Raw genomic sequence first — 22,679 nt, forward strand, 5'->3', positions numbered from 1 at the left:
GCTACCCTCCCCACGCCCGCCACCAACACACACGCACACACACAATCTCTGATCTCTCAAGCTTATGCCTGAGGCAGAGAGAGTGGGTAAAGAACCTAAATAAAACACAATGCTTCCCTGGTGGCGCAGTGGTTGAGAGTCTGCCTGCTGAGGCAGGGGACACGGGTTCGTGCCCCGGTCCGGGAAGATCCCTCATGCCGCGGAGCGGCTGGGCCCGTGAGCCATGGCCGCTGAGCCTGCGCATCCGGAGCCTGTGCTCCGCAACGGGAGAGGCCACAACAGTGAGAGGCCCGTGTACCGCAAAAAAACAAAACAAAACAAAACAAAAAACACAATGCATGTGCCCAAACACACATCCAGCCTTGAGTGCTTCTAACCATGCCTCAGTTTTCCAATGTGACCTATGGGCATCTGTCTCGTGCCACGCCCACCCCTGCCCGGTGACAAGCATCCCTCTGTTCAGTCCCCGAGAGACCCAGAAGGGCATCTTGGGGTGGGGTCGGAGCTGGAGACAGCCCAAACGCGGAAAAGTGAGTATGGGCCAAGCGTGCCCCTACAGAACAAGCCTGGACATGCTGGACACTCCCAGGTAGGGCCCCACCCACGCTGGGCACCTCCTTGGGAAGAGAAAGAAGGGTATCTCAGTCCTAGCAGCGGCTCTACCCTGCAGGGAATCAAATGACCCGATTCTGAGATTCTGATCTTGGGCCTCAGGTCAGAAAAAAAAAAAGGGGGGTGGTGGTGGTGGGAATGTGAGAAAATAGGGAAGTGACCTTCTGGGTCCTGATGGAAGAGAGGGCTGGAAGTCCAGACTCCTGGAGTCCCCGTGGAGGAGGGGGCTGGGCACAAGATGCCCATGTCACATTCGGATTCTGGTTCTGCCTCCCCACCCCAGAGCTACAGAGACCTGCCCCCAGATCTTACATCACTTCTTTCTCACCCTAGGGGTAGGGTGGGTCCAGACCCACCCCTCCTCAGCTTCCTATAAGAAGAGCTGGGGACCTGGGACTGCAGGTGCACTCACTCATCCATCATGAGCCTTTCTACGAAAGCCCAGACCTTCCTGCTGGCCTCCGTGCTGCTCTGTACCCTGCTGGGTCTTGGTAAGTGACTAGGGGCCTGGAATCCTGGGACCGTCGGAAAGAGGACTATGAGAGGGGCATTCAGCAAGGTCCTCCAGGGGGGAAGGGGAAAGAGGAGGTGTCCTGGGAATTCAGATTCATGGCAAAGGCAGAGGGTAAAGGAGAGAAAGACTGGGGCCCCAAGGGAAGAATAGCTCAGAAACTTGTGTGTGTGAATCCCTGAGAAAGAAGGGGATTTGATGGGCTCTGAATCCCCTGTCTCCCAGGCAAGGTCTAAAAATAAGCCATCTGGGGACTTTCCTGGCGGTCCAGTTGTTAAGACTCTGCGCTTCCACTGCAGGGGGCCTGGGTTCGACTCCTGGTTGGGGAACTAAGATTCCGCATGCCATGCAGCTCGGCCAAAAAAAGACGTCTGAATTCTAGAAAATCAGATGAGAGTATGATTAGAAAGGGAAATCTTTTTTTTAAAAAAAATGATGGGGCGGGGGAGAGATTTTCTTTCTCCCAGAACTCTAGGGAGTTCAGACCCCTGGTGTCCTCCCCTAGATGCAGGAATTCAGGCAAGCCCCACCTTCCCCAGGACGCAGTTGCCCAGTGTCTGGGCCCCCAGTTGCCTCCTCTCTCAGTACCAAGGGGGCCATGCGCTTGCCCTCCTGGTCCTCGCTCTCCCTTCTTTTTTTTTTTTTTTTTTTTTTTTTTTTTTCTGTACGCGGGCCTCTCACTGCTGTGGCCTCTCCCGTTGCGGAGCACAGGCTCCGGACACACAGGCTCCGCGGCCATGGCTCGCGGGCCCAGCCGCTCCGCGGCACGTGGGACCCTCCGGGACCGGGGCACGAACCCGTGTCCCCTGCATCGGCAGGCGGACTCCCAACCACTGCGCCACCAGGGAAGCCCCGCTCTCCCTTCTTGACCTGGGATGCAGATCCCAGCCTCAGGTACCCCTGCCTGGGCTCCTACCATCTACAAGACCTACGCGTGGTACCTACAAGGAGGAGGATCTCACTTCCGAGAACCAGCTCGACCTAAAGCTTCACAAAAGTCCATGGAAACCTTCACCAGGACCCCTCCCTGTCCCCAAACTTTCTCAGAGGACCCTAGCGTCCAAAGTCCCCAGCCTTGTAATTAGGTAAACTTGCTCCCTGGTGGAGTCGCTTACCACCCCTGAAAGCAGCTTTGCTGGAGCACCGCTGCATCTCTGCCGGAGCTTCGGACAGTTCCCTGGACAGCCGCCAATGCCCCGCCCAAGAACAATCAGGGAGATACCTTTCCCTCCACCCTCAGACCGCCCCCCCATCCCCCTCTGGACTCCATCCGAAGTCTTGGTCCGCAGACCACACCACCCTTGACTAGAGCCCTGCTCTCTACTCTGCAGGGTACCCACTAAGCTGTGAGGTGTGTACAGGCTCCGGACCCACGTGCAGTGGAAATGTGCAAACTTGTGACCCCGACCAGGACTCCTGCGTGGTCATCGTGGCTCACACCAACAGGAGTAAGAGGGCAGGGTGTGGTGTCAGATCCTGGGGAGGGGGCTGTGCTTTCGGGGGTAGCAGGGGAGGAACCTTCCAGTGGTGAGCAGGCAGGAAAGAGGGAAAGGCAATCTCGAGGTGGATGGAGGGAAGAGAATCCAATGGAACGACAGAAACCACTGTTGTCAGGGATTTCTGAAAATTAGACTCCAAAGAGTTGATGGGGTGGGGGTGGGGGGCAGATATAGAGACTTTCTTAGGCAGGAGGGGATTAGGAAAGGAAAGGACAAGGGGGAAGAGAGAAATCGCGAGGGGGGAAAATCTAATACGCAAGAGGTGGAGGGGGACGTGTAGAGGAGAAGGAAGGGGCTGGGGTGGGTTGGAAGGAATGTGACCAGATTGACCATTTGGGGTGGGAGGGATCCCCTAGGGATGCGGGTTGGAAGGGACCATTCCTGACAAGAAGAGGAGAGATGATATTGGGGTAGAGGGAGAGATATAAAAGAACAGACAGGAGAGGGACGATAACCCTGAAGTATGGAGCAAATTATCACAGAGAAGAAGTGGAGCTGCGGCAATGGGGAGACATATGAGTAAAATGGGAGAGGAGAGGCAAGACTGAAATGGAAGGGACTATCCCAGGCCTGAGGGAGGGTGGGGGAGAAGGGGGGCAAAGGAAGAAACCACAGGGGGTGGGGGGTTCGTTCAAAGCTGAAAGGGACCCAGAAACCCTTAGTTAAAGGAAGATGGTGGGGCACGGCGTGAGACTGGAGAAGGAAGGATGTGACGGGAGGTAAGGCCAACGTTGAGTGTAGGAAGGAACCATTCCGACCGGAGGGGGTGTGTAAGGTAAGTGGGATAGAAGATTGCACGCTGCCCTACTCACCTAGCAAGAGTGGGCAGGTGGGGGAAGGACCTGAAAGTCTTGAAGAGGCCACCCGGGAGTATATGGGAGGGAGATGGGACCCTGGGACCTCAGGAGGAAGTTGGGGGAAAAAACACCTTTCTGTGGGGTAAAGAGGGGAAACCCTAGAGGGGAAACCCTAGGGTTGGAAGAGACCACCGTACCATGGGGAGGGGGAGGGGGAAGGCCGTGGAGGCTGGACGGAGACCACTTCAGGCAAGACCTGAGAGTAGCCAAGGAGGGCAGCAAGAGACCATCGGTGGGAGGTCTGGGGAGTGACCCTGGGGAAATCTGGAAGAGACCACATTAGACAGAGAAGGATATGGGTGTTACAGGGTTGGGGGGGTCGAGGGTGGCATTCCAGCATTTGGTGGAAGGGATTCCAAGGGTCAGGGGAGGGCGAAAGGCTGGAAGAGACCATTTCACACTGCCATGGAGATAGCCATAGGCGGCCTGAAAAAGACCACTACAGATGTGACCCTTAGAGGATGGCAGTGGGGTGGCGTGGGGCGGAAGGGACCACTCAGGCAGGCAGGCACCAGGGCTTGCCGATGGGAACTGCAAGAGACCACCAAAGCCTGGAGGGGGTGGGGTGGAGCCGACCTAATAAACAGTCCAGACCATGCCCCAGGCAGATAAGGGGGTATGACTCTGGGGGGCTGGAAGAGACCTCCCTAGACAGCAGCGGGCTGGGGCAGCTGTAAGGTTGGGAGAGACCTGGAAGCCAGGGTCCAGGCCAGGGCCCCTGAGCCCTCTCCTCCCTCGCCATCCTGCAGAGGGCCACCAGTCGGTGAACACCTATAAGGGGTGCATGAAATCCAGCGCCTGCAGCTCAGGATTCGTCTCCATCACCATGGACCCTGAGAACTACATGGTGTCCAACACACGCTGCTGCCAGAGCGACGTCTGCAACCACGATCCCCTGCCCAGTAAGTGCCAGCTCAGCCCCACATCTGGAGTCCCTTCCTGCCCCACCTGAGAGCCTGCTGTGAGCACCCGCCACTGACCCACGCTGTAACCTTTGGCAAGCATCTTCCTTGCTCTAAGCCTCAGTTCCTCGCCTGTAAAATGCAGTGTCCATTAGCAACCGGTGTCCCCAGGGTTGTTGTGAGGTTGGGAAAGGGTTTAACGTCCCTTACACCTTACGCTCCACCCTCTTCCCCAGCTCCCGAGAACAATCGTACGGAGAATGGCCTCCAGTGCCCTGCCTGCATCACCCACTTCAAGGAAACATGCTCTTCAACTAAGGAAGTACTCTGTGTTGGCCAGGAAAGCCGCTGTATCACCTGCACGGGCAAAGTGCAGACTGGTGAGGGGCACCTAGATTTCTGGAGGAGGGGACAGGGAGGCTCTAGAACTGGAGACTCATACTTCCAGATTCTAGGGGAGAGAGTGGGTCCAGAGAACTGGGTGAGGAGGTGGCAGGGGCATGACCCCAGGGTCATGAGGAGGGAGGGGTTGGAAGTCCTGACTCCAGTCTGAAATCCCTCCCCCTCCAACAGGTGTCATATTTGCTACTCGGGGCTGCGCTACAGAGAATGCCTGCCACACCAAGCCTGGGACCCTGGTGCCCTCAGCCTCGCGTATCTACACCATCACCCAGGCCAACTGTCTTCCAGGCCCCCAGCCTTCTGGCAAGGCTAAGTGAAGAACTGAGGCATGTGCCACGTTCGGTCTTGATTTGTTCTCAGCTACAGCTCCCCATGTGCCAATAGATTAAACAACTTAACAGAACAAGCCTGAGTCCTTGTGATGTGATGCATTTCAGGGAGGTGGGATGCAAAAAGGAGGGGTCTCAACCTTTGGGAACCCCCTCTTTGGAAGGAAGAGAGGGAAGACCCTACCTTTTGTTAAGGGATTACTCCCTGCTGGGTCCCCACGCTAAGTGTTTTCCTGCGGTACCTCATTGCATAATCACCACCACTCTGTGAAGTTGAAAATATTGTCCCCATTTTACAGAGGAACAAACAGGTACAGGTTGCGGTGTCACTTGGCTTGGGTCAAACAGCTAGGGAAGATCAGACTCCAGAGTCCATGATCACCTCTCCTGGTTAACTTCTCCCTCTTTTGCCACAGTTTTCACTTTTGTAAAATGTGGATATTAATAGTCATAACCTCAAAGGGCTGTCTTAAGAGTCAAATGAAAGAAAACTAAAAAAGCACTTAGTGCAGTGCCTAGCACCTTTAAGACAATGTTGGTTCTGGAGACAATGTGTCTGGCCAAATAGTTATCATCCTAATAGCTGCCACTTACTGAGTGGCCACTAGTCGGCAGGTGCTAGACCCTGGCATCAGTCAGGACAGAATCTATTATGCTACAGTAACAAACAAGTCCCTAAGACTCAGTGGTTTAAAGCCACAAAGTTATATTAGTCAACTCATGCTGTAGTAATGCTTGTGTAACAAACCATCCCCCAAATGAGATTGTAACAACAATCATTCTTCTTTCTAAGGGTTTGTAGGTGGCTGGAGCAGCTCTGCTTCTGGCTGTGCTTTGATGGGTTGGGGTCCAGTTTGGGAGGGGGATTCAAGTTCTCCTCCATGGCACTTCACAGTCTTCTGGGATCAGCGGCTCCTTGGCTAATGTCTTTCTCATGGCAGATCACAGGGGCACAAAAACCAAGTGCACCAAAGGCCTCTGCTGAGGTCGGGGGTGCTAACGTTCCATGGAGTAAAGTAAATCATATGGACAAAGCCAACATCAGTGGAGCAGGGACGTATACTTCCCCTCCAGTGGGAGGGAGAGGAGTGGTATTTGCTGAAGAAGTACCCATTCACAAACGGTTGATTTAAGGGACTTCCCTGGTGGTCCAGTGGTTAAGACTTTGCCTTCCAGTGCAGGGGGTGCAGGTTCGATCCCTGGTCGGGGAACTAAGATCTCACATGCCTCGTAGCCAAAAAAACAAAACATAAAACAGAAGCAATATTGTAACAAGTTCAATAAAGACTTTAAAAATGGTCCACATCCAGGGGCTTCCCTGGTGGCGTGGTGGTTGAGAGTCCGCCTGCCGATGCAGGGGACACGGGTTCGTGCCCCGGTCCGGGAAGATCCCACATGCTGTGGAGCGGCTGGGCCCATGAGCCATGGTCGCTGAGCCTGCGCGTCTGGAGCCTGTGCTCCGCAACGGGAGAGGCCACAACAGTGAGAGGCCCGCTTACTGCAAAAAAAAAAAAAAAAAGTCCACATCCCAAAAATCTTAAAAAAAAAAAAAAAAAAGGTTGATTTATCCTTGACCTTCCATGTCTAGCACTGCCCACAGGGCACTGTGCTCATCATAATCGTGGAGCAGTCACCAACTTAATGCTGATTTCTGTGCACAGGAGAGAGCCCAGGAAGGTTTCACATGGATGATTAAATGCTGCCACCCAGAAGTGACTTGACACAATTCACTGGATGGAGCTAGTCACATGACCCTACCAAACCCCACCGGGAGAGGAGGAGGAAGTGCAGTCCGGGCCCCAAATGCCCCACCCCAGCCCCCCGCCTGGCCAGACACATTTCATAACCAGCACGAATGGCCACCATGACCTCTTGGGGCTGTTTCTCATTTTGTCTTCACAACTACTCCATGTGATAGGCGCTATTATTCTCATCCCTATTTTCAGAAGAATCTGAGGCTCAGAGAAGGAATGTCACATTGGTGGTCATAGCAGCTAAAAAGTGGCAGAGCTTAAGATTTTAGTCATTGGGTCACATTGAGGGGAGAAAGAGACCACAACACAGAGAGAGCGGACAAGCCTGTATCAGTTATCCTTTGCTACGTAACAAGCCCCTCCAAACCTCAGTTGCTTAGAATAATTGGTTGGCAATGTGGTCTGGGATCAGCTGGGTGATGGTTCTTCTGGTGTCTGCTGGTTTCAGCTGCTGGTCAGCTAGGCAGCTCTCTTTCAGAGGGTCGACACTGATTGGGGTGTCAGGGCTGACTGGGCCACATGTCTCTTATCACCAGCAGGTTAGCCCGGACTTCTTTTTTTTTTTTTTTTTTTTTCCACACTGTGGGGTTTGCGGGATCTTAGTTCCCCAGCCGGGAATGGAACCCATGCCCCGGAAATGAAAGCGCCGAGTCCTAACCACTGCACCACCAGGGAATTCCCTAGCCTGGACTTCTTGATGTGGTGGCAGTGACAGGGGTCCCCCGGGTAGCAAAAGAGGAAGTCCCAATGCATGAGCACTTTTCAAGCCTCTGCCCATCATCTTTGCTGTTGTCTCAGCAGCCAAGCAGATCCCATGACCAGGTCTAGAGTCAGGATGAGAAGGGACAATCCCAGGGCAGGGCTTCAGAGAAGCTGAACAGACTGGGGGCATTAATGGGCCAAGCTGGTTCCGGAGCTAAGACGTTTACCATCACAGCCCCCAAGGTGTAAACAATTAATAGTCCGCTCCAGCCCCTCCAGGTGGCAAAACTCAAAGTCTCTCAATTCCAGCCCAAGGGATTCTATCCTGCACAGACCCCCACTGTCTCTCCTCTCCAGGGACCCAGGAGTCTAGGCTTCCAGCTCCAGTCAAAATCCCAAGCATCTTTTTTCCCCTTTAAACCCCGAAAGAACAGACACACAATGGAATTTCTACTTTTTTATTCACTCCTCCAAAAAGCACCACAGGCCAACCCACCCTTGACTCACCCGCCTTCATGGTTTCCTACCTCAGTGGACACACGTCTCTCCATCATTATCCAGACAAGTATGAAACTCAGCTAAGGTAATGAGGCTTTTGTGCCTCTTCTGCTTCTGGCGATGGCAACGCCAAGATTCACCATACTTTTCCTTGAATTTCTGCCTTCAAGGGCCTTCCAGACTGCAGGTGCCTTGTAGACACACCCTGATGGCAGTCAGCAATCCATCCAAAAGGGAGTCTTAGTCTTTTCTGCTTGGATGCTCCCAGAGACAGATGCCTCTCTAGCAACTTGCTGCCTCTACAGAGCCTAAAATTCAATCCCTTTAAAAGTCATGATTTAAAAGGCAACCACTCTAAAAGATAGTCGTGACACCCAAGAGTGCCAATATACAACTACATAAACACAATCAGCACACTCCACAACGGACAGCGACACGTGAAAACAAAACTGGGTCTTGCTTTCTCAGATTTGATCTCAGGCATGATTCCCATTGGCATGAGGGCAGAGGGTATTTGGAACAGAGACACGTAGAGAGCAGAGATGTCAGATGGGACCAAGTCAGAGATGGTGGCAAAGCAGCAGGAAGAGAGGAGGGCACTCCGAGCAAAGGCATGGGGGTGAGACTACCATTTGGGCTCCCAGTGTGCCAGCTTCCAGGAGGGGGTGCAAGTTCGTTGCTGTGCACGAGAGAGAATGCATGCACATACGTGCATACGCAGAATTCTCACCATAACCCTGTGAGGTAGATGCCATTTGCTGAGTGACTTGCCCAAGGTCACCCCCATGGTCAGTCAAAGGGCTGTCTGACCCTAGAGCAATGTGCACAGAGTTCCCTGTGATAATGGGAACTGTTCTAGGGCAGTGCTATCTAATACAGTGGCTACTCACCACGTGTGCCTGGTGCAACGGGGAAACTGAAGTTTACATTATAGTTACTTCTGATTAACTAAAAAATTGCTACTCATCTCAGTTATTGGAAAACTATCCAATATAATTGGGACAACTTGGGTATATGAATCGACTTCTCCAAATATGAGTTTTCTGAAATCTAAATTGAGGTCAGATATTTCTGATGAAAATCTATCATCTGAATTGAGATGTGCTGTGAGAAACACACAGCAGATTTCAAAGACTTAGCATAAAAAGAATGTGAAATATCTCATTCGTAGTTTCCTATACTGATTACATGCTGAAATGATAATATTTTGGATATACTGAGGTAAAACATACTAGAATTAGTTTCACCTGTTTCCTTTTCCTTTTTTAATGTGGCTACTAGAAAATGTGAAACTACCCGTGTGGCTCACATCCTGTTTCTACTGGACAGCGCTGCTCTGCGCGTCTCCTGCTTCTGCACGTGGCAGGCAGGCTTGATGCAGATGCTTGAACGCTGGACTTGAGGAGGGGACAGAGTTGTACTGGGTATTACAGATATGGATGAGGAACATTCTCCTGAGGCCAGAAGAGCTTTGAGGACAATGCTTGGAGCCATTCAGGATAGAGCCAAATGCTTTTCCCCATCTTGGCCATCTCAACTTTGATGGGACAGATTGTGCCGGTGGCAGGAGTTCAAGGTAGACATGGTGGAACGGCCCCTCAGATTGGTTACCCTTGCCTTCAGCTGTCAAAGGAAACAGGATCTCGGAAGTGTTTATGGTTCTTGTCCAGCCCTTGCATTTCACAGGTGGGAAAATAAGGCACTGGCCCAAGTCACCCGGCGTGACAGTGGCAAAGCTGTGTTTGCTTCCCAGGTCCCCTGACCTCAGACAGGAGCTTCCTCTCCCACGAGATGCTTGTTTCTCCCCCATCTCACACCTTTTCCCGGTCTTGTGGCAAAGAGGCTGATGACCTAAATTCCAGCCCCAGTTCTGCCACTGGTTAATGAATTAAATACTTACTAAGCACCTTCTGTGTGTCAAGCCCTATTCTAGGTGCTGGGGGTACAGCAGAGAACAGGACAGGTATGGGGATCATAGCCAATAAATAGGTAAATAAATAAATAAATAAGGTAATTTTCTACAGTAATAATTGCTACAAGGAAAAATAACCGGCCAAGACAAATAGTAGGGGTGGGGGTGTGAGCTACTTCAGTTACAGAGGTCAGGGAAGGCTTCTCTGAGGGGACACTTGAGCTGAGACCTGATTGACAGGAAGGAGCCAGTCGTGGGAAGATCTGGGAGCAGAGCATTCTAGGCAGAAATACCAGAAAGTGCAAAGGTCCTGAGGCAGGATCCCAGGTGGCCCACTCAAGCATCAGAAGGAAGATCAGGTTGACTGGGGGGATGGGAGGGGGCAGGAAATAAGAACAGGCAGGGGCCTTGCTGCGTGCTGTTGGGCCTAGAGCCTGCCCTCTCTGGGCTTTGCTTTCCCCATCTAACGTAACAGAGATTCTGCTGGATGGCCTCTCAGGTCCTCCCTTTCTGTTTTTGGCATTGAAGAGTTCTGTGACCTGTGGCTTCTCCTCTACTTGTAGCTGGCGGCCTAGAACATTCCAGGCACTGTGGTTTCTGCCTTTGCCTCACTGTGGCACAATCCCATGGTCTGGAACACCTGCCCAGCTGCTCCATGGGTCCCTTGCTCACTGTGGCATTCTCTGTGTCTCTCTCGGGGATACCTGAGGTAGCCAACACAGAAGCGTTTGGATCAGTGCAGCAGTACGGTTGCTTTTCCCAAAAGGCAGGTGTATATAATGCCAAGGTCAGAAAGGGTTAAGGTTTAATGACCAAGACCAAAACCAAGACCAAAAAAAGATAGAAACCCCTAAAGGAGAGAGGGACAGACGAACAGAGTCCCCAGAGAGCCCCATAATCGCTCAGCACCTATAAAATGGGGGCAGTCATATCCCTCTCCAGTCAAACTCAGAGAAAGGCAGTTAGTTACCAGGATCCAAATCCATTAGGGACTTTTGGGAGACACCTCTGAGGTAGGGGGTTCTGTCCTTCCACACCCAGAAAGCCCCATTCCTGGTCTCTGGCTGCCCCCCACAGCCCACCATGCCCAGAACTCTTATTTCCTCTCATTTTGTGGTACCATTCTCCCCACAACAACTGGGAAAGAAATCTGGGTCACCAGGCCCCTGGTGGAGCAACTATTAGAGACCCCTCTATTCCCCAAGAGGAACCAAAAGTCTCCAGCTCTCTTACACAGCCCCCTATTCCCTCCTCTAGATGGAGACCTTCCACCACCCATGAATTAGGAATCAAGGTCCACAGCCCTCTTGGGAGACAGGAGTTCTGAGACTCCAGAGATCCTTCCTCCCCCCAATGAAAATTCAAAGCCCCCTTATGCAGGCCTATCCCCCCACCCCGCAGAAACCCAGACCTTATATCCCTTTGTGGCTCAGAAGCCCAAGGATTCCAGCTCCCTGGGGAACCCAGACCTCCTCCCCCTCCATGCTAGAGTCCCTGGTGTGATGGAGACACCCTTCATCAGGAATCAGGGCTTCCACCTCCTCTCCCCCTGGAGGACTAGACACCTACTCTTTGGAGACCAAGATATATCCCCTTGGAGGAGTCCCAAACCCTCAACTCCCTTCAGGACTTCAGGAGTCTAGGAGTCTGAGGGTCACACCCTCTGGTCCCCCAGAGAAATCAGGAGTCATGTCCTCCGAACTCTATTCCTCTTCAGGACCCAGGAATCCTGGTGACGAGAAGTCACACATTCCAACCGGCAGTCAGAACCCTCATCGCCTTCAAGCACCCAGGATTCTGAGTGGCAGCCCCTGTGCCCCCCCACCCCTGCCCCCCGCCCACCGCTCTGTGACCTTACAAGCCCAGACATCCCATACTAGCATGCCAGAGTCTGGATCACCACGCCCTCTCCCTCTTACGGCGACTTGGAGTCCTCAACCCCTGACCAAGCTGAGCAGCCGGAACACGGGGCACCCCGTAAGCCCCGGCCCTCAACCCCACCCCTCACTGCGCGGGCACCTGCGGTGCCAGCACTGCTTCGGCGTCGGCCCGCATCTCGTCAAGCGCCTGCAGCAGGACGCCGTGCGCCGCGCGGTAACCCAGGCCCCCGGTGGCCGCCGCGCCGCCCGCCGGCCACAGGAAGGAGAGCGCGCCCAGCGCCGCGCCCCCGGCGGTGCCCTCGCCCGCCCACGAGCCCAGCCTCGCCTCCACTTCGGCGCGCGTCACCGGACCCGGGAAGCGCGTGCGCTCGGCCAGCTCCCCCGGCGCCAGGCCCAGCGCGCGCTCGCGTCGTGCCAGCGCCGCGGGTTCGAGCCCCAGCCCCCGCCGCCATTCGGCCAGCTGACCTCGCAGGAGCGCCACGTCGCAGGCCCAGCCCAGGCCTGGCACCGGGGCCGCCGCCGCCGCCAGGCTAGCCAACAGGGCCGGCCGCCACGCCCCGGCCCGCAGCGCCGCAGCCTTGGTCCGGGCCGCGCGGGGAGACGCGGGTGGCAGAGCCAGCAGCAGCGCCCCGGCCTGGGCCGGGGGTAGCGCACGCCGCAGCCACTCGCACAGCCCCGGGAGGCCGCCCGGCCGCAGCGGGAACACCGGCGGCGGCGCCTCCTCCAGCACCTCCCATGTCTCGTCTTCTGGGCTCTGTGCGGCCGCGCGCTCTGAGTCCCCGCTGCCCGGTTTCTTCACGCCGACGCCAACCGGCTGCAAACTCTCGCTGCCTGCGTCCTCTGAACCTTCCCCCCTGCCTGCTTTCTGCGATTCAGGGCCACGTTTCTCCCTTCCCTCACTGCGTGCATTCTCAAACCCCCCTCCGCCTGCGTTCTCTAAGCTCCCGCCGCTCTTTTCCTCTTCGTCCAGGGACTCCGGATCCTCGCCCTCGCCGTCTGTTCGCACGCAGACCAGCGGCGTATCTGGTAGCACCAAGGGCCGGACTTGGGCCCAGTCCTTCTCAGTGGGGGCCCCAGGGGTGACGAGGATGAGAGCGTCGTAGTGGGCTGGGTGGGGGGCGGCAGCAGTGCCCGCGGAGCCCAGAGGCACGGTCCAGAGCACCACGTTGGGGCGCTCTGGGGCCGGGTAGGGCATGGGCTCCGCGGGCGCCGAAGCAGGCACCGCACCTGGGTCGTCAGGATCTAACCCGAGTAGCATGTTCAGCACAAGGCTCACATCAGCCCTACCGGCCACGGCCAGGTCCAGGCGCGCGCTGCCCAGTCGCTCCAGGCCGGCCCGAACCCATGACAGCGCCGCCTCCAGGCCACCCGTCTCGAAGGCCTCGCGCACAGCCTCCAACTCTGCAGCGCCCAGCACCTCGAAGCCATCCTGAGCCGGTGGCAGGAGCCTGCGGGGGAAAGGGAGGGATGGGGTCAAGGGCAGAAGAGGGGCTAAATGCTGGCGAGCTGGGCTAGGGGGACAGGACTGGGCTATGATGACAAGGCGGAGCTTTCTGAATAATCAGGAAAGGGAGGGGCCAGACTAATGGCACAGAAACAGAATCAGAGGCTATGAAGAAAAGGGAGGGGCTTAAAGAAGGGGTGGGACGGCTGGATTGAAATCAGAAATCAGGTTGCCAACAGAGCCGAAAATGGGGACCCGGCTAAGCCTTCCCCGGGGTTACGCTCTGCGGGAGCGGGTCTTTCCGAGGGACCTGCAGGATTCAGAAAAAGCCCTGCTGGGCGGGGCAAAACTCATAGAGAGTGGACTTTAGAGCAACGAAAGAATGGCGACTGTATGGAGGACTAAACGAAAATCGAGCCCTATTGGACAAGGGCAAGGTCACCAAGGGCGCTCTTTCCTGAGACTAGGAGTTAGGAGGGCTGTAAAGACAGGCGAGGGGAGGACCCTCATCTACTAGCTCTTACCAAGGGCGTGTGGCTAAGGAAGAAAGACGAGTGGTGGGCCTGGGGGAGAGGTTGCCTCTCCCCGAGCCTCCTTTTGACGTCTATAAAAGGAGGCCGCTTGGGGTTGGGGGAGAAAATTCAGGAGGTAGCCAGCAAGTGGACAGAGAAACGAAAGGGGATTAGAAAAAGCGAGTGGGGGAGGGCCCCCGAAACGACAAAGCTCGCTTAGGGTGTGGCTCTCCGGAGACTGGGGTCGCTTGAGAACCAAGCAGATGGTGAACAGGAGGGTGACGACTGGAGAATGGAGTCTTCGGGTAAAAGCTTCGCGGGGATCACCAGCTTGCGTGGAGAGAGTGAGCCCTCGTTCACACTTTGGCCTGGGGGCAGTGTTTGGGCGCTAGGTCCCGGTCCCTCCCAGAATTCTCGCGAGGGAGCGGGGGCTCATGACCTCAGAGCGCTCGCAGGAGGCGGAACCTGGATGACAGGTCCAGACTTCTAGCTGACCCTTGGCCTAGATGGTAGAAAAGGGTCAAGCACAGAGTGCTAGTTTGAGGTGGAACCTCGTGGACCTCAAAACCTGCGCTGAGGGTCGGGATTTGGACGAGGGAGCAGGGCTTCCAGCAGATACCCCGTTAAGGTTCGCCCCAAACTCGCTGAGGGCGGGGTTTCGCAGACCTCAAAGAGCACCTTAGGGGTGGGAGGTACAGACTAAATAAAGCACCAGTCCTCTTCAACCCACCCTGAAACGCCGCGCTCACCTCTGCAGCGCCTCCGCCTGGCTCCGCAGCGCCGCCCGCAGGCGCTCCAGCTCCTCGCAGCCGTCGCTGCTGCGGCAGTCGGTCTGTAGCACAAAGAGAGCCGCGGCGCCCAACCCGGCGCTGTCCAGCCGGGCTGCGGTCTGATCCCGGGCCTGGGCTACATGCTGTGACTCCTCGGGACGGAGGTTCCGCACAGCCAGCAGGGGTGTCCCTCGGGCCAGGGCGGCCCGCGCTGCCTCCCCCAGCGCTGGGGCCAAGGGTTCCTCATTCCCCTCGGGGCCGGGCAGCACCAATACGAGCACGTTGGCTTCCGCCGCCCAGGGCCCCGGCGCTGCGGGTGGGCAGCTCAGCTCGCCCAGGAAGAGGCCTGGGCCTGCAGCTCTCAGGCTGGGGAGCCCGGAATCCGGCCGTCCGTCGGGGATCTCTACCGTCTCCACATCCTTGTCGCACAGCGCTGCGATCACAGCAGACTTTCCCGAGCCCGGAGGCCCCAGGAATAAGACGGTTACGTCACCCCGCGGCGGAGGCATGGCTGGAAAGTGGGGAGAGAGGAAGACCCGGGTCACGGAGCACCCAACCTTTTTCTTTCCTAGCTTCCCCACTCCGGTCTCAGACTTCAGCCTTTTACCCTGTCCACTTCTTTCGTTCTCGGGTATCACTCCCAGGCACCTAGAAATCTGGCGCCCAGGCCCTATTCCCCAGGGACCTGGGAGTCCTGTCCGCCCTCTTTCTGGATGCGTTTCCCTTTACGCTTCAAAAACTCAGAAATCGCCCTCTAGCCCCCTCCTCCCTCAGGGACACAGATGTTTTTACCCCTCACTCCTCCCTTCCAAATCACCGACCGAGCAAACAGCCGGCACACGGGACAGCGCAGTCGGTAGCAGTCGGTCAGCCGCTGAGAAGCTCCGCCTCTGGGGTCCGAGGGCGGAGGCCCATGAGGCTAAAGCGCCGGGATTTGGGGATGTCCAGACCCTTTCCAGGGGCTCTAACCTGACGTCATTCCTTTTAGGAGGGGGTGTGTCTGGAAAGCGTAACCTCGAGGACAGGACCCTTTGCAGCGCCTGCGCAGAACGGCCGAAGGGCGCTCTCTCTCCTCCGCGGTCGCCGAACCTTGAACAATGAGGGAGCCAAAGCGCGTGCGCGCCAGGAGCGCCTAACACACTTGCGCAGTAAGCTTAGGTCTGCATGGCAAAGGAGGCTTGCAACGTCATCATTACGCACCCCAGTGCAGAGAAGGACCTCTCCCATTATTTTGAGGACCGGGTTGGCGCGACTGAATCACAGCAGTCGGATGGCAACCCGAGATCTGGGCTTCGAAAGGCTCATCAGGCGAAAGGCCGTGGAAACCACCGGGACTTTGAGACTCGGTGGGCCCTACCCCGCTTCCCTTCGGGTGACGGCGCTGTGACGAGCAACTGACAGGCGCAACGAAAGGCAGCCTTCTGCTGTCTGGAGAAAAGCAGAGGCCTGGGCTACCAGCCTCGGGAGGGAGCCGAGGGCAGTGCTTGGGGCAGCGGGTTACAGCGGCTGAAAGCGCGCGTGGGAAGCGGGGGCTCTAGGTGCAATAAGAGTTTCGGAATGTCAGAGAAAGATGTCTCCCGGAAGGAGGCAGGCTAAAGCGTGGGTACCACTACCTGCCTCAAGACAGGTGGGAGAGAAGGGGATGAGGCTGGTGTCAAAGATCAAGGGTCCCGCGCTCCGAGTTCAGGGAGTTAGTTTGATGTAGGAGGCATAGGTCAGAGGTCTCACGCAAGTGAGAAGGCTCTAAGGGGAGTCACAAACCTGGGGAGTCGAATCTTCTGGGAGGATTGAATCTTCTCTAGCGAGCTGCTCTATCAGGTTAGAATTCAAGGAGATGTTATCTCGTGGGGGGTCGGCCAAAGGCTGGCAAAGCCAAGCCTGTCAACGGTCATAGGATTGGCGGGCCCTCTAAGACTCGCTGTAGATAAGCGACTTCACTTGATTTACTGTTGTCATGCGTGCTCCTCTCTTGACCAGAGGGGTCTCAGTCACCATGGAGGACCGGCACCCCAAAGAGACCATGGAGCAGCAGGATTCGTCCAAGGAGAGAAGTCCCCAAAGTCCGGGAGGTGACATCTGTGAGTACTGCCGACCAGAGATGGCTGGGGTGCAGGAGCTGTGATGCTAAAAGGATTTCTATAGCATTTCAGTGTCCAGGGCGTTGCGGGGATTTGCCTGTTGGGAAGGAGCTGTTAATGGTCCCTCAGCTGCCCTCCCAGGACCTGCTACTCCCCACCCCTACCCTTATTACCCTCAGATGTACCCATCCTGCTCTATCCACATAAGCATGAATGGGATGCAGTTCAGAGGCACAGAGTGGCATCCAGAGAGGCTTGGGGTGGGAAAGGTGGCTGGCAAAGGGCAGAGAGCCCCAGTCCCAACTCTGCCCCAGACTCTCAGTGTGACTCGGGCCTCAGTTTCCCTATCTGTCAAAAGGGCTTGCCACTATTCACCTCACAGGGCTGGCTGGTATGGGGTTTAGCGGCAGAAAAGGGGAAAGCTTAATGTTAATGAAGGTAGCCAACCTGACCTAGGATAATAGCAACAGCTTCTACTGAATGCTTATTATGTGCTAGGTGCATTCTAAGAGTTTAACATTTGTTATCTCATTCCGTCCTCCTGACAGACTCTGTGAAATTGGTAATTATCACTTTCACATGAGGGAACCGAGGCAAAGAGAGGTTAAGTATTTATAACGATGAAAGCCACAGTGTCAATGCTCTCCAGCCAGAGACCACCAGGAACACACCTGGAGTTGACCAAGTTGGGCTTATTGCTCACTGCGCTGAGGAAGCACACATACCGTGGGGCATCTCAGTAATAAGAAAGGACTTATTACAGGATTTAGGCTTGTGGTAGGTGATTTGGGGAAGGGTTCAAGAAAGGGGTTTTGCTGTGGATGGATGCTGCCAGGAAGCAGGGGCAATTACATGGCTGGCTATCTTAATATACCTTACCTAGAAGGAGGGAGGAACAAAGCAAGGCTCCAGGTGTAATTGGTAAAGCAGCAGCAGGCACTCATATTAGCCACGATGGGGCGGGGGTGTGTTTGGCCATTTTCGTGGCTTGGACAGTGTTCAAGTTTTGTTTGTTTAGAAGGCATCATGGCATGGTCTTGGCATGATTCGTCTCAGTCACAGCATGGCCTTGTCTGACGATGTTCTGTGAAACTGTTTATGCTGAACAGGAGAACACTAAGGCCTAGCTGTGAGTGCCAGGCCAGCTCCCAGCTGTGGGGCTTCTTTTCTTTCTCAACAATAATTATTGCAAACCATTGTGTAGCACTGTTCTAAGCGCTTTTTATATGTTAATTCGTTTATTCCTTACAACAGCCCTATAAAGTAGATACTGATATGGTCATTACCCCATTTTCCAGATGAAAACGCCGTTTCTACTTGCCTCGGAAGTGGTAGAACCAGGAGTCAATTCCAGGCAGTCTGGCTCCAGAGGCTGTGCTGTAATCACATGGCTCTGTAGGAAGGGCAGGCTCCCTGGGTTCCAGTCCTGACTCCGCCATTTCATTTCCTAGCTTCATGACTGTCGGCAAGTTACCTAACCTTTTTGAGCCTCAGTCTGCTCATCCGTAAAACAGGTCCAGTAAGTCTGCTCTCCAGGCCTGGCATAGCACCTCGCACATAGTAAGCCCTGCATGCTCACTGTTGGTGCGATTCTGAGGCTGGGAGAGGCCCTCGAGACTCCTGCTGGCCTCCCCCAACCTCTCCTCATGTCCCTCAGGCCACTTGGGGGCCCTGCAGTGCACCCGCTGTCTCATCACCTTCGCAGACTCCAAGTTCCAGGAGCGTCACATGAAGCGGGAGCACCCAGCGGACTTCGTGGCCCAGAAGCTGCAGGGGGTCCTCTTCATCTGCTTCACGTGCGCCCGCTCCTTCCCCTCCTCCAAGGCCCTGATCACCCACCAGCGCAGCCACGGTCCAGCGGCCAGGCCCTCCCAGCCGGCTGCGCCCACCACCACGCCACCCACCTTCCCCTGTCCTGACTGCGGCAAGACCTTTGGGCAGGCCGCTTCTCTGAGGCGGCATCGCCAGGTGCACGAGGCCCACCCCCTTCCTGGCCCCTTCGCCTGCACTGAGTGCGGGCAGGACTTTGCCCAGGAAGCAGGGCTGCATCAGCACTACATCCGGCACGCCCGGGGGGAGCTCTGAGTGTGGCTCCAGCCGTCCCGAGGGCGATGGAAGCTCTGTGGCTGGTGGGACACCCATCTGATACGGGGTGGGAGGGATTTACTTTCCTCCCTGGAAAGGCAAAGGACTCCTGATCAACAGGACCCAGAAGATGCTCATTTAGAGCCTCCGTCTTTGGAGGACACAAAAGCCTTCAGGGAAACAGTAAAATCAAACAATAGTGAGAAAGAAAGAAAGAGGGAAGTTTGTTATTTGTATCTTCCTCGTTCCCAATTAAATAGTTTGAAATCATAGCTAGCTGCAGATTGTGTTATCACCATGAATTCTTCCCAGACGGAGGCCATGGGGCTGCAAGAGCCAAGTGCCTGGATCTGGGCCTGAATGGGGGAGGGAAAGTGAGGTGTTGCCTGCCTGTAATGCCACCGAATGGGTCCCACACGTGGAGCAACTTGAGCCTTTGGGGATGGGACAGCAAAGTCGGGAGGCTGTACTGAGTCATGTGACGGTTGCAATCTGGGCCCTTGTCTCTTCCCACCCCCTGCCAGCCTTTCCCACTCAAGGAGGGGCCATGGCATTGGATGGCTCTGCCCTCCTCCTCCCCAGATAATTTATTGTTCATTTAAATAATTTTATGTACCATTCTGGTCACGGAATATTTTTGCATGTGTAGGTGAGATGGCATGAATAAACGAACAGAAATAGTATCTAAAAACAAAAGGTCCATAATAAAATGTCTAAACAAGGAACTCTGGCTTTTGAGCAGGAATTCCCAGAGAACATAAGGGCATGGGGAGTGGGGAGCTCAGGGCAGACCTGGCCTGGCCCTGTGGGGAAACTGGTTTGGAGTCAAGCAGAGGTACCTTCTGTTTCCTGTTGTATTTGGCCAACACAGGGAGATACTCCATTAAGATCCTATTTTCAGCTCTTGAAAGGCCCAACCCTGGGCTGAGTTCCACTGGACCAGTTTTACTCCCTTGCATTACCTGCCCTGCCCCTAGAGACAATGGTCGATGCCTTGCATACAATAATCACAGACTCTGAATTGAGGGATATTTTGAAAGCCCACAGGTGAGATGGTTATGGTAGAGACTGAGCTATCTCCCACTTTTTAGCTAGGCACACGGTGGCTACAAAGACTGCCTTTCCCAGATTTCCTTGCAGCTAGATGTGGCCCTGTGACTGAGTTCTGACTAAATTCCTGGGTAGAGTCCTCAAGCTTCAGAAAGGAACCTGCCTTTCCTCGACCTTCCCGCCTGGAATGTGGACATGGTATCCAGCCATCTTGGACCATGAGAGCGACAACGGGATGGCAGAGCAAGAAGACAGCAGGAGGCTGGGTCTGCTATCACTACCGCTCCCCCCACCCTTCCAGTCTCTCTACTACACACCACCCCCTGTGTATATGTAAGTCAGCGTCCATCACTCCTCAGTCAGAACCCTCCAACGGCATCCCGTAAGTAACATCCAAAGGCCTTACCCAGGCCCACAAGACCCAACAATGACTCGGTCCCAGCCCATTAAGCAATCTCAACTCCCTCCCGGTTCTGTCTTTTTCACTACACTCTAGCCACACATGCCAGGCTGGCATCTGCCTCAGAGCCTTTGCACTTGCTGTTCCCTCTCACCCAGAACTTTGCAAGGCTGCCTCCTCATTATTCAGGTCTCAATACCTGCCACTTCAGAGAGGTCCTCCTTGGCTAAAATAGCACCTCCAACCCTTAGCCTGATGTAGTTTATTCCCAGCACTCTTCAACACTTGGAATGCTCACACCTGTGGTTCTCTCATCGTCTGTGTCCTTCCTCTAGAATCCAAGCTTCTGAGGGCAAGTGGGTTGTCTTCCTCATTGCTTCATCCCCAGCACCTAGGACAGCGCTTACCATGGAGGCTCAAGAAAGAACGCCTTCACTGTGCCCAGTTGTTTACCTATTTCTCAGCCTCAGCCCACCCTTCCACACTGCTCCGTGAGGCTGGGCTTTCTGCAGCTATGCTTCCCAGACTCCCTGGAGAGCTGGCTTCCTTAAGTTCATCCCACAAGAGGTCTGGGCAGAGGGAAGGAAGGTCGGAAGAGGGGAGAAGGGACTCACCTTGCCTTGGGCTCCTGCTGGAACCCCCCCAGCAGCAGTTCGGGCTCCAATACCTTTCTACACTCTCAGCACAAGGCACTGTGCCCCTCTTGGGGTTTAAGCAGCAGCTGTGTGGTAGCCAGTCCCTGCACCAGCCATACACGTGGCTTGGCCTGCCCACCAAGCTCCCACTGGGTTCTGGTCATTGCGCTTCTCTTTCTGCATCCCAGTCCTAGAGGTGGGAGCTTGCAGACACTAAATTCTCAGTTACCTCACTTTTCCATGTTTGTGCTCTCAGCGTTTTAGTACCTGTGTAACCAGTTCCCGGTACTGGGTCCTCTGGAATTCCTAGCTTGGTCTCCATATCCTGCCTGGGCCCCGAAGAACTGAATGACCCCACTGGCAGGAGACTAGGTCTCTTGATTCCCAGTCTCTCGTGATCCTTAGGAACTTCTGATGACGAATGGATAATTTGCTACTTCTATGCTTAGAAAGCCCTGTCTTAGGGCAGAAGAGGGCTTAGGCATGCTGCTCCAGGAAATAAGATCCATCCAGGTTGTTTTAATGAGCTGTGAATTTCTGCTTTGATGATTCTGAGATTCAATGATGCTAAGCTATAGTGGTTATGAAAGTCTCAAAGAGTGCATAAATATAAGATTCTGAGCTTCTAGGATGAAAAGTATGGGTTTTGAAAGCTGTTAAGGTCCTGTAACAGGCGTCAGAATGTAAATGCCCTTTGGGGCCAAGCAGGTACCATAAATCAGTGAGGCAAGCAGGGTGTAAGGGGTCCAGATGCCAGACAGTGGGGACTGGGCATGCGGGAGGGAATGCCCCATTAATAGGAGGTGACCCCTACTCAGCTCCAGCAAACTACCGCCCCATGGGATTGTGGGTTCAGCAATCAAGCTCACAAGGAAGCCAGAAACTTCCATTTTTGTGTCAAACCTGCCCATTTTTAAATGTTGGTAACCAATGTTATTAAAAAAAACCTCAATAACTCTGGAGACCAAATACACTCCTGCAAGTCAGATGGTGGCTGTGGACAAGCCATTTCTGGTGTGTGGCTTAGTGGCTAAGAATGGGTGCCTTACCTCCAGTTGTCTGGATTCAAACCTGGCCTCTGCTTCTTCCCAGCTGTGTGACCTCTAGAAGATTACTCAACCTCTCTGTGCCCTGGTTGTAGCAGTTGTAAAATGGTCATGATAGTAGCCCCTACGCCTCTAAGAATTATGATGATGACGACACACTTGGAGAGAAAGTCAGAGCCGGTATTAATGGCCTGTGTGACGCAGTCCTCTTCCCCTCTGCTTTTCTCTGCCCCTCTCTGCTCTCGTGTTCCCACCAGTCTTCCCCCTGCCTTCCTCAGCAACAGCCTTGTGGCCCCAAGTGCACTTCAACAAACATCCCAAGCAGGTTCCACCTCAGGGCCTTTGCACTTGCTGTTCTCACAGCCACATGGCCTGTTCCTCCTCCTGTAGGTCTCTGCTTTGATGTCACCTTCTTAGTGAAGCCTTTCCTGACTACCCCATTTGAAACTGCTTCACACACGCACACACAAGCCTCCCCATCCCCCTTCTCTTTTCCTCCACAGCACTTATAACCTTCTAACATTCTAAATGTTTTACTTAAATATTCAAGTATCTGTTTTCCCCTTTATAATATAACCTCCACAAAGGCAGGGATTTTTGTTCATTGTGTTCACCACTCTACTCCCAGCTCCCCCAATAGTGCCTGCATCTCCTAGGTATTCAATAAATCACTGTTAAATGAATGAGTAATAAGTAACAGTCCCTACCTCATAAGGATCCGATGTGATCGTCCATATACAGCGCTTAGCCCAGGGCCTGGTCCGCTGTGAGCCATTATGGTAATTCAGGTTCTATTCTTGA

General features: G+C 54.6%; 3 protein-coding genes across 8 annotated transcripts; 2 read left to right on the forward strand and 1 right to left on the reverse strand.

Moving 5' to 3' along the window:
• Positions 1-197: 197 nt before the first annotated feature.
• On the forward strand, positions 198-5,100 carry LOC309794800 (phospholipase A2 inhibitor and Ly6/PLAUR domain-containing protein-like; the record flags this gene model as incomplete). The annotated part of the gene is made up of 6 exons (XM_082606685.1): positions 198-714; positions 946-1,103; positions 2,455-2,571; positions 4,229-4,381; positions 4,618-4,761; positions 4,955-5,100. The coding sequence occupies exons 2-6, from the start codon at positions 1,034-1,036 to the stop codon at positions 5,098-5,100; spliced, it is 630 nt and encodes a 209-aa protein (XP_082462811.1). The 5' UTR covers positions 198-714; positions 946-1,033.
• Positions 5,101-11,823: 6,723 nt separating this feature from the next.
• Positions 11,824-15,637, reverse strand: LOC309794662 (immunity-related GTPase family Q protein-like). 3 transcript variants are annotated; one of them, XM_082606442.1, is made up of 3 exons: positions 15,554-15,637; positions 14,564-15,095; positions 11,824-13,306 (listed from the first exon to the last, which is right to left on the reverse strand). In XM_082606442.1, exons 1-3 carry the CDS (start codon positions 15,561-15,563, stop codon positions 11,983-11,985), a joined length of 1,866 nt encoding a protein of 621 aa, XP_082462568.1. In that variant the 5' UTR covers positions 15,564-15,637; the 3' UTR covers positions 11,824-11,982. The 3 variants fall into 3 exon arrangements, with proteins under 3 accessions (XP_082462568.1, XP_082462569.1, XP_082462570.1); XM_082606443.1 differs by lacking the exon at positions 15,554-15,637 and adding an exon at positions 15,406-15,484; XM_082606444.1 differs by lacking the exon at positions 15,554-15,637 and adding an exon at positions 15,377-15,453.
• A 27-nt stretch (positions 15,638-15,664) lies between these two features.
• On the forward strand, positions 15,665-18,962 carry LOC309794670 (zinc finger protein 576). 4 transcript variants are annotated; one of them, XM_082606458.1, is made up of 3 exons: positions 15,665-15,930; positions 16,562-16,662; positions 18,320-18,962. In XM_082606458.1, the coding sequence occupies exons 1-3, from the start codon at positions 15,749-15,751 to the stop codon at positions 18,745-18,747; spliced, it is 711 nt and encodes a 236-aa protein (XP_082462584.1). In that variant the 5' UTR covers positions 15,665-15,748; the 3' UTR covers positions 18,748-18,962. The 4 variants fall into 4 exon arrangements, with proteins under 4 accessions (XP_082462584.1, XP_082462586.1, XP_082462587.1 ...); XM_082606460.1 differs by having other exon boundaries at positions 15,842-16,402; XM_082606461.1 differs by having other exon boundaries at positions 15,842-16,211.
• Positions 18,963-22,679: the final 3,717 nt, after the last annotated feature.

The sequence above is a fragment of the Mesoplodon mirus genome, assembly GCF_964341445.2.
Source record: "Mesoplodon mirus genome assembly, chromosome: 19".
Classification (NCBI taxonomy): Eukaryota; Metazoa; Chordata; class Mammalia; order Artiodactyla; family Ziphiidae; genus Mesoplodon; species Mesoplodon mirus.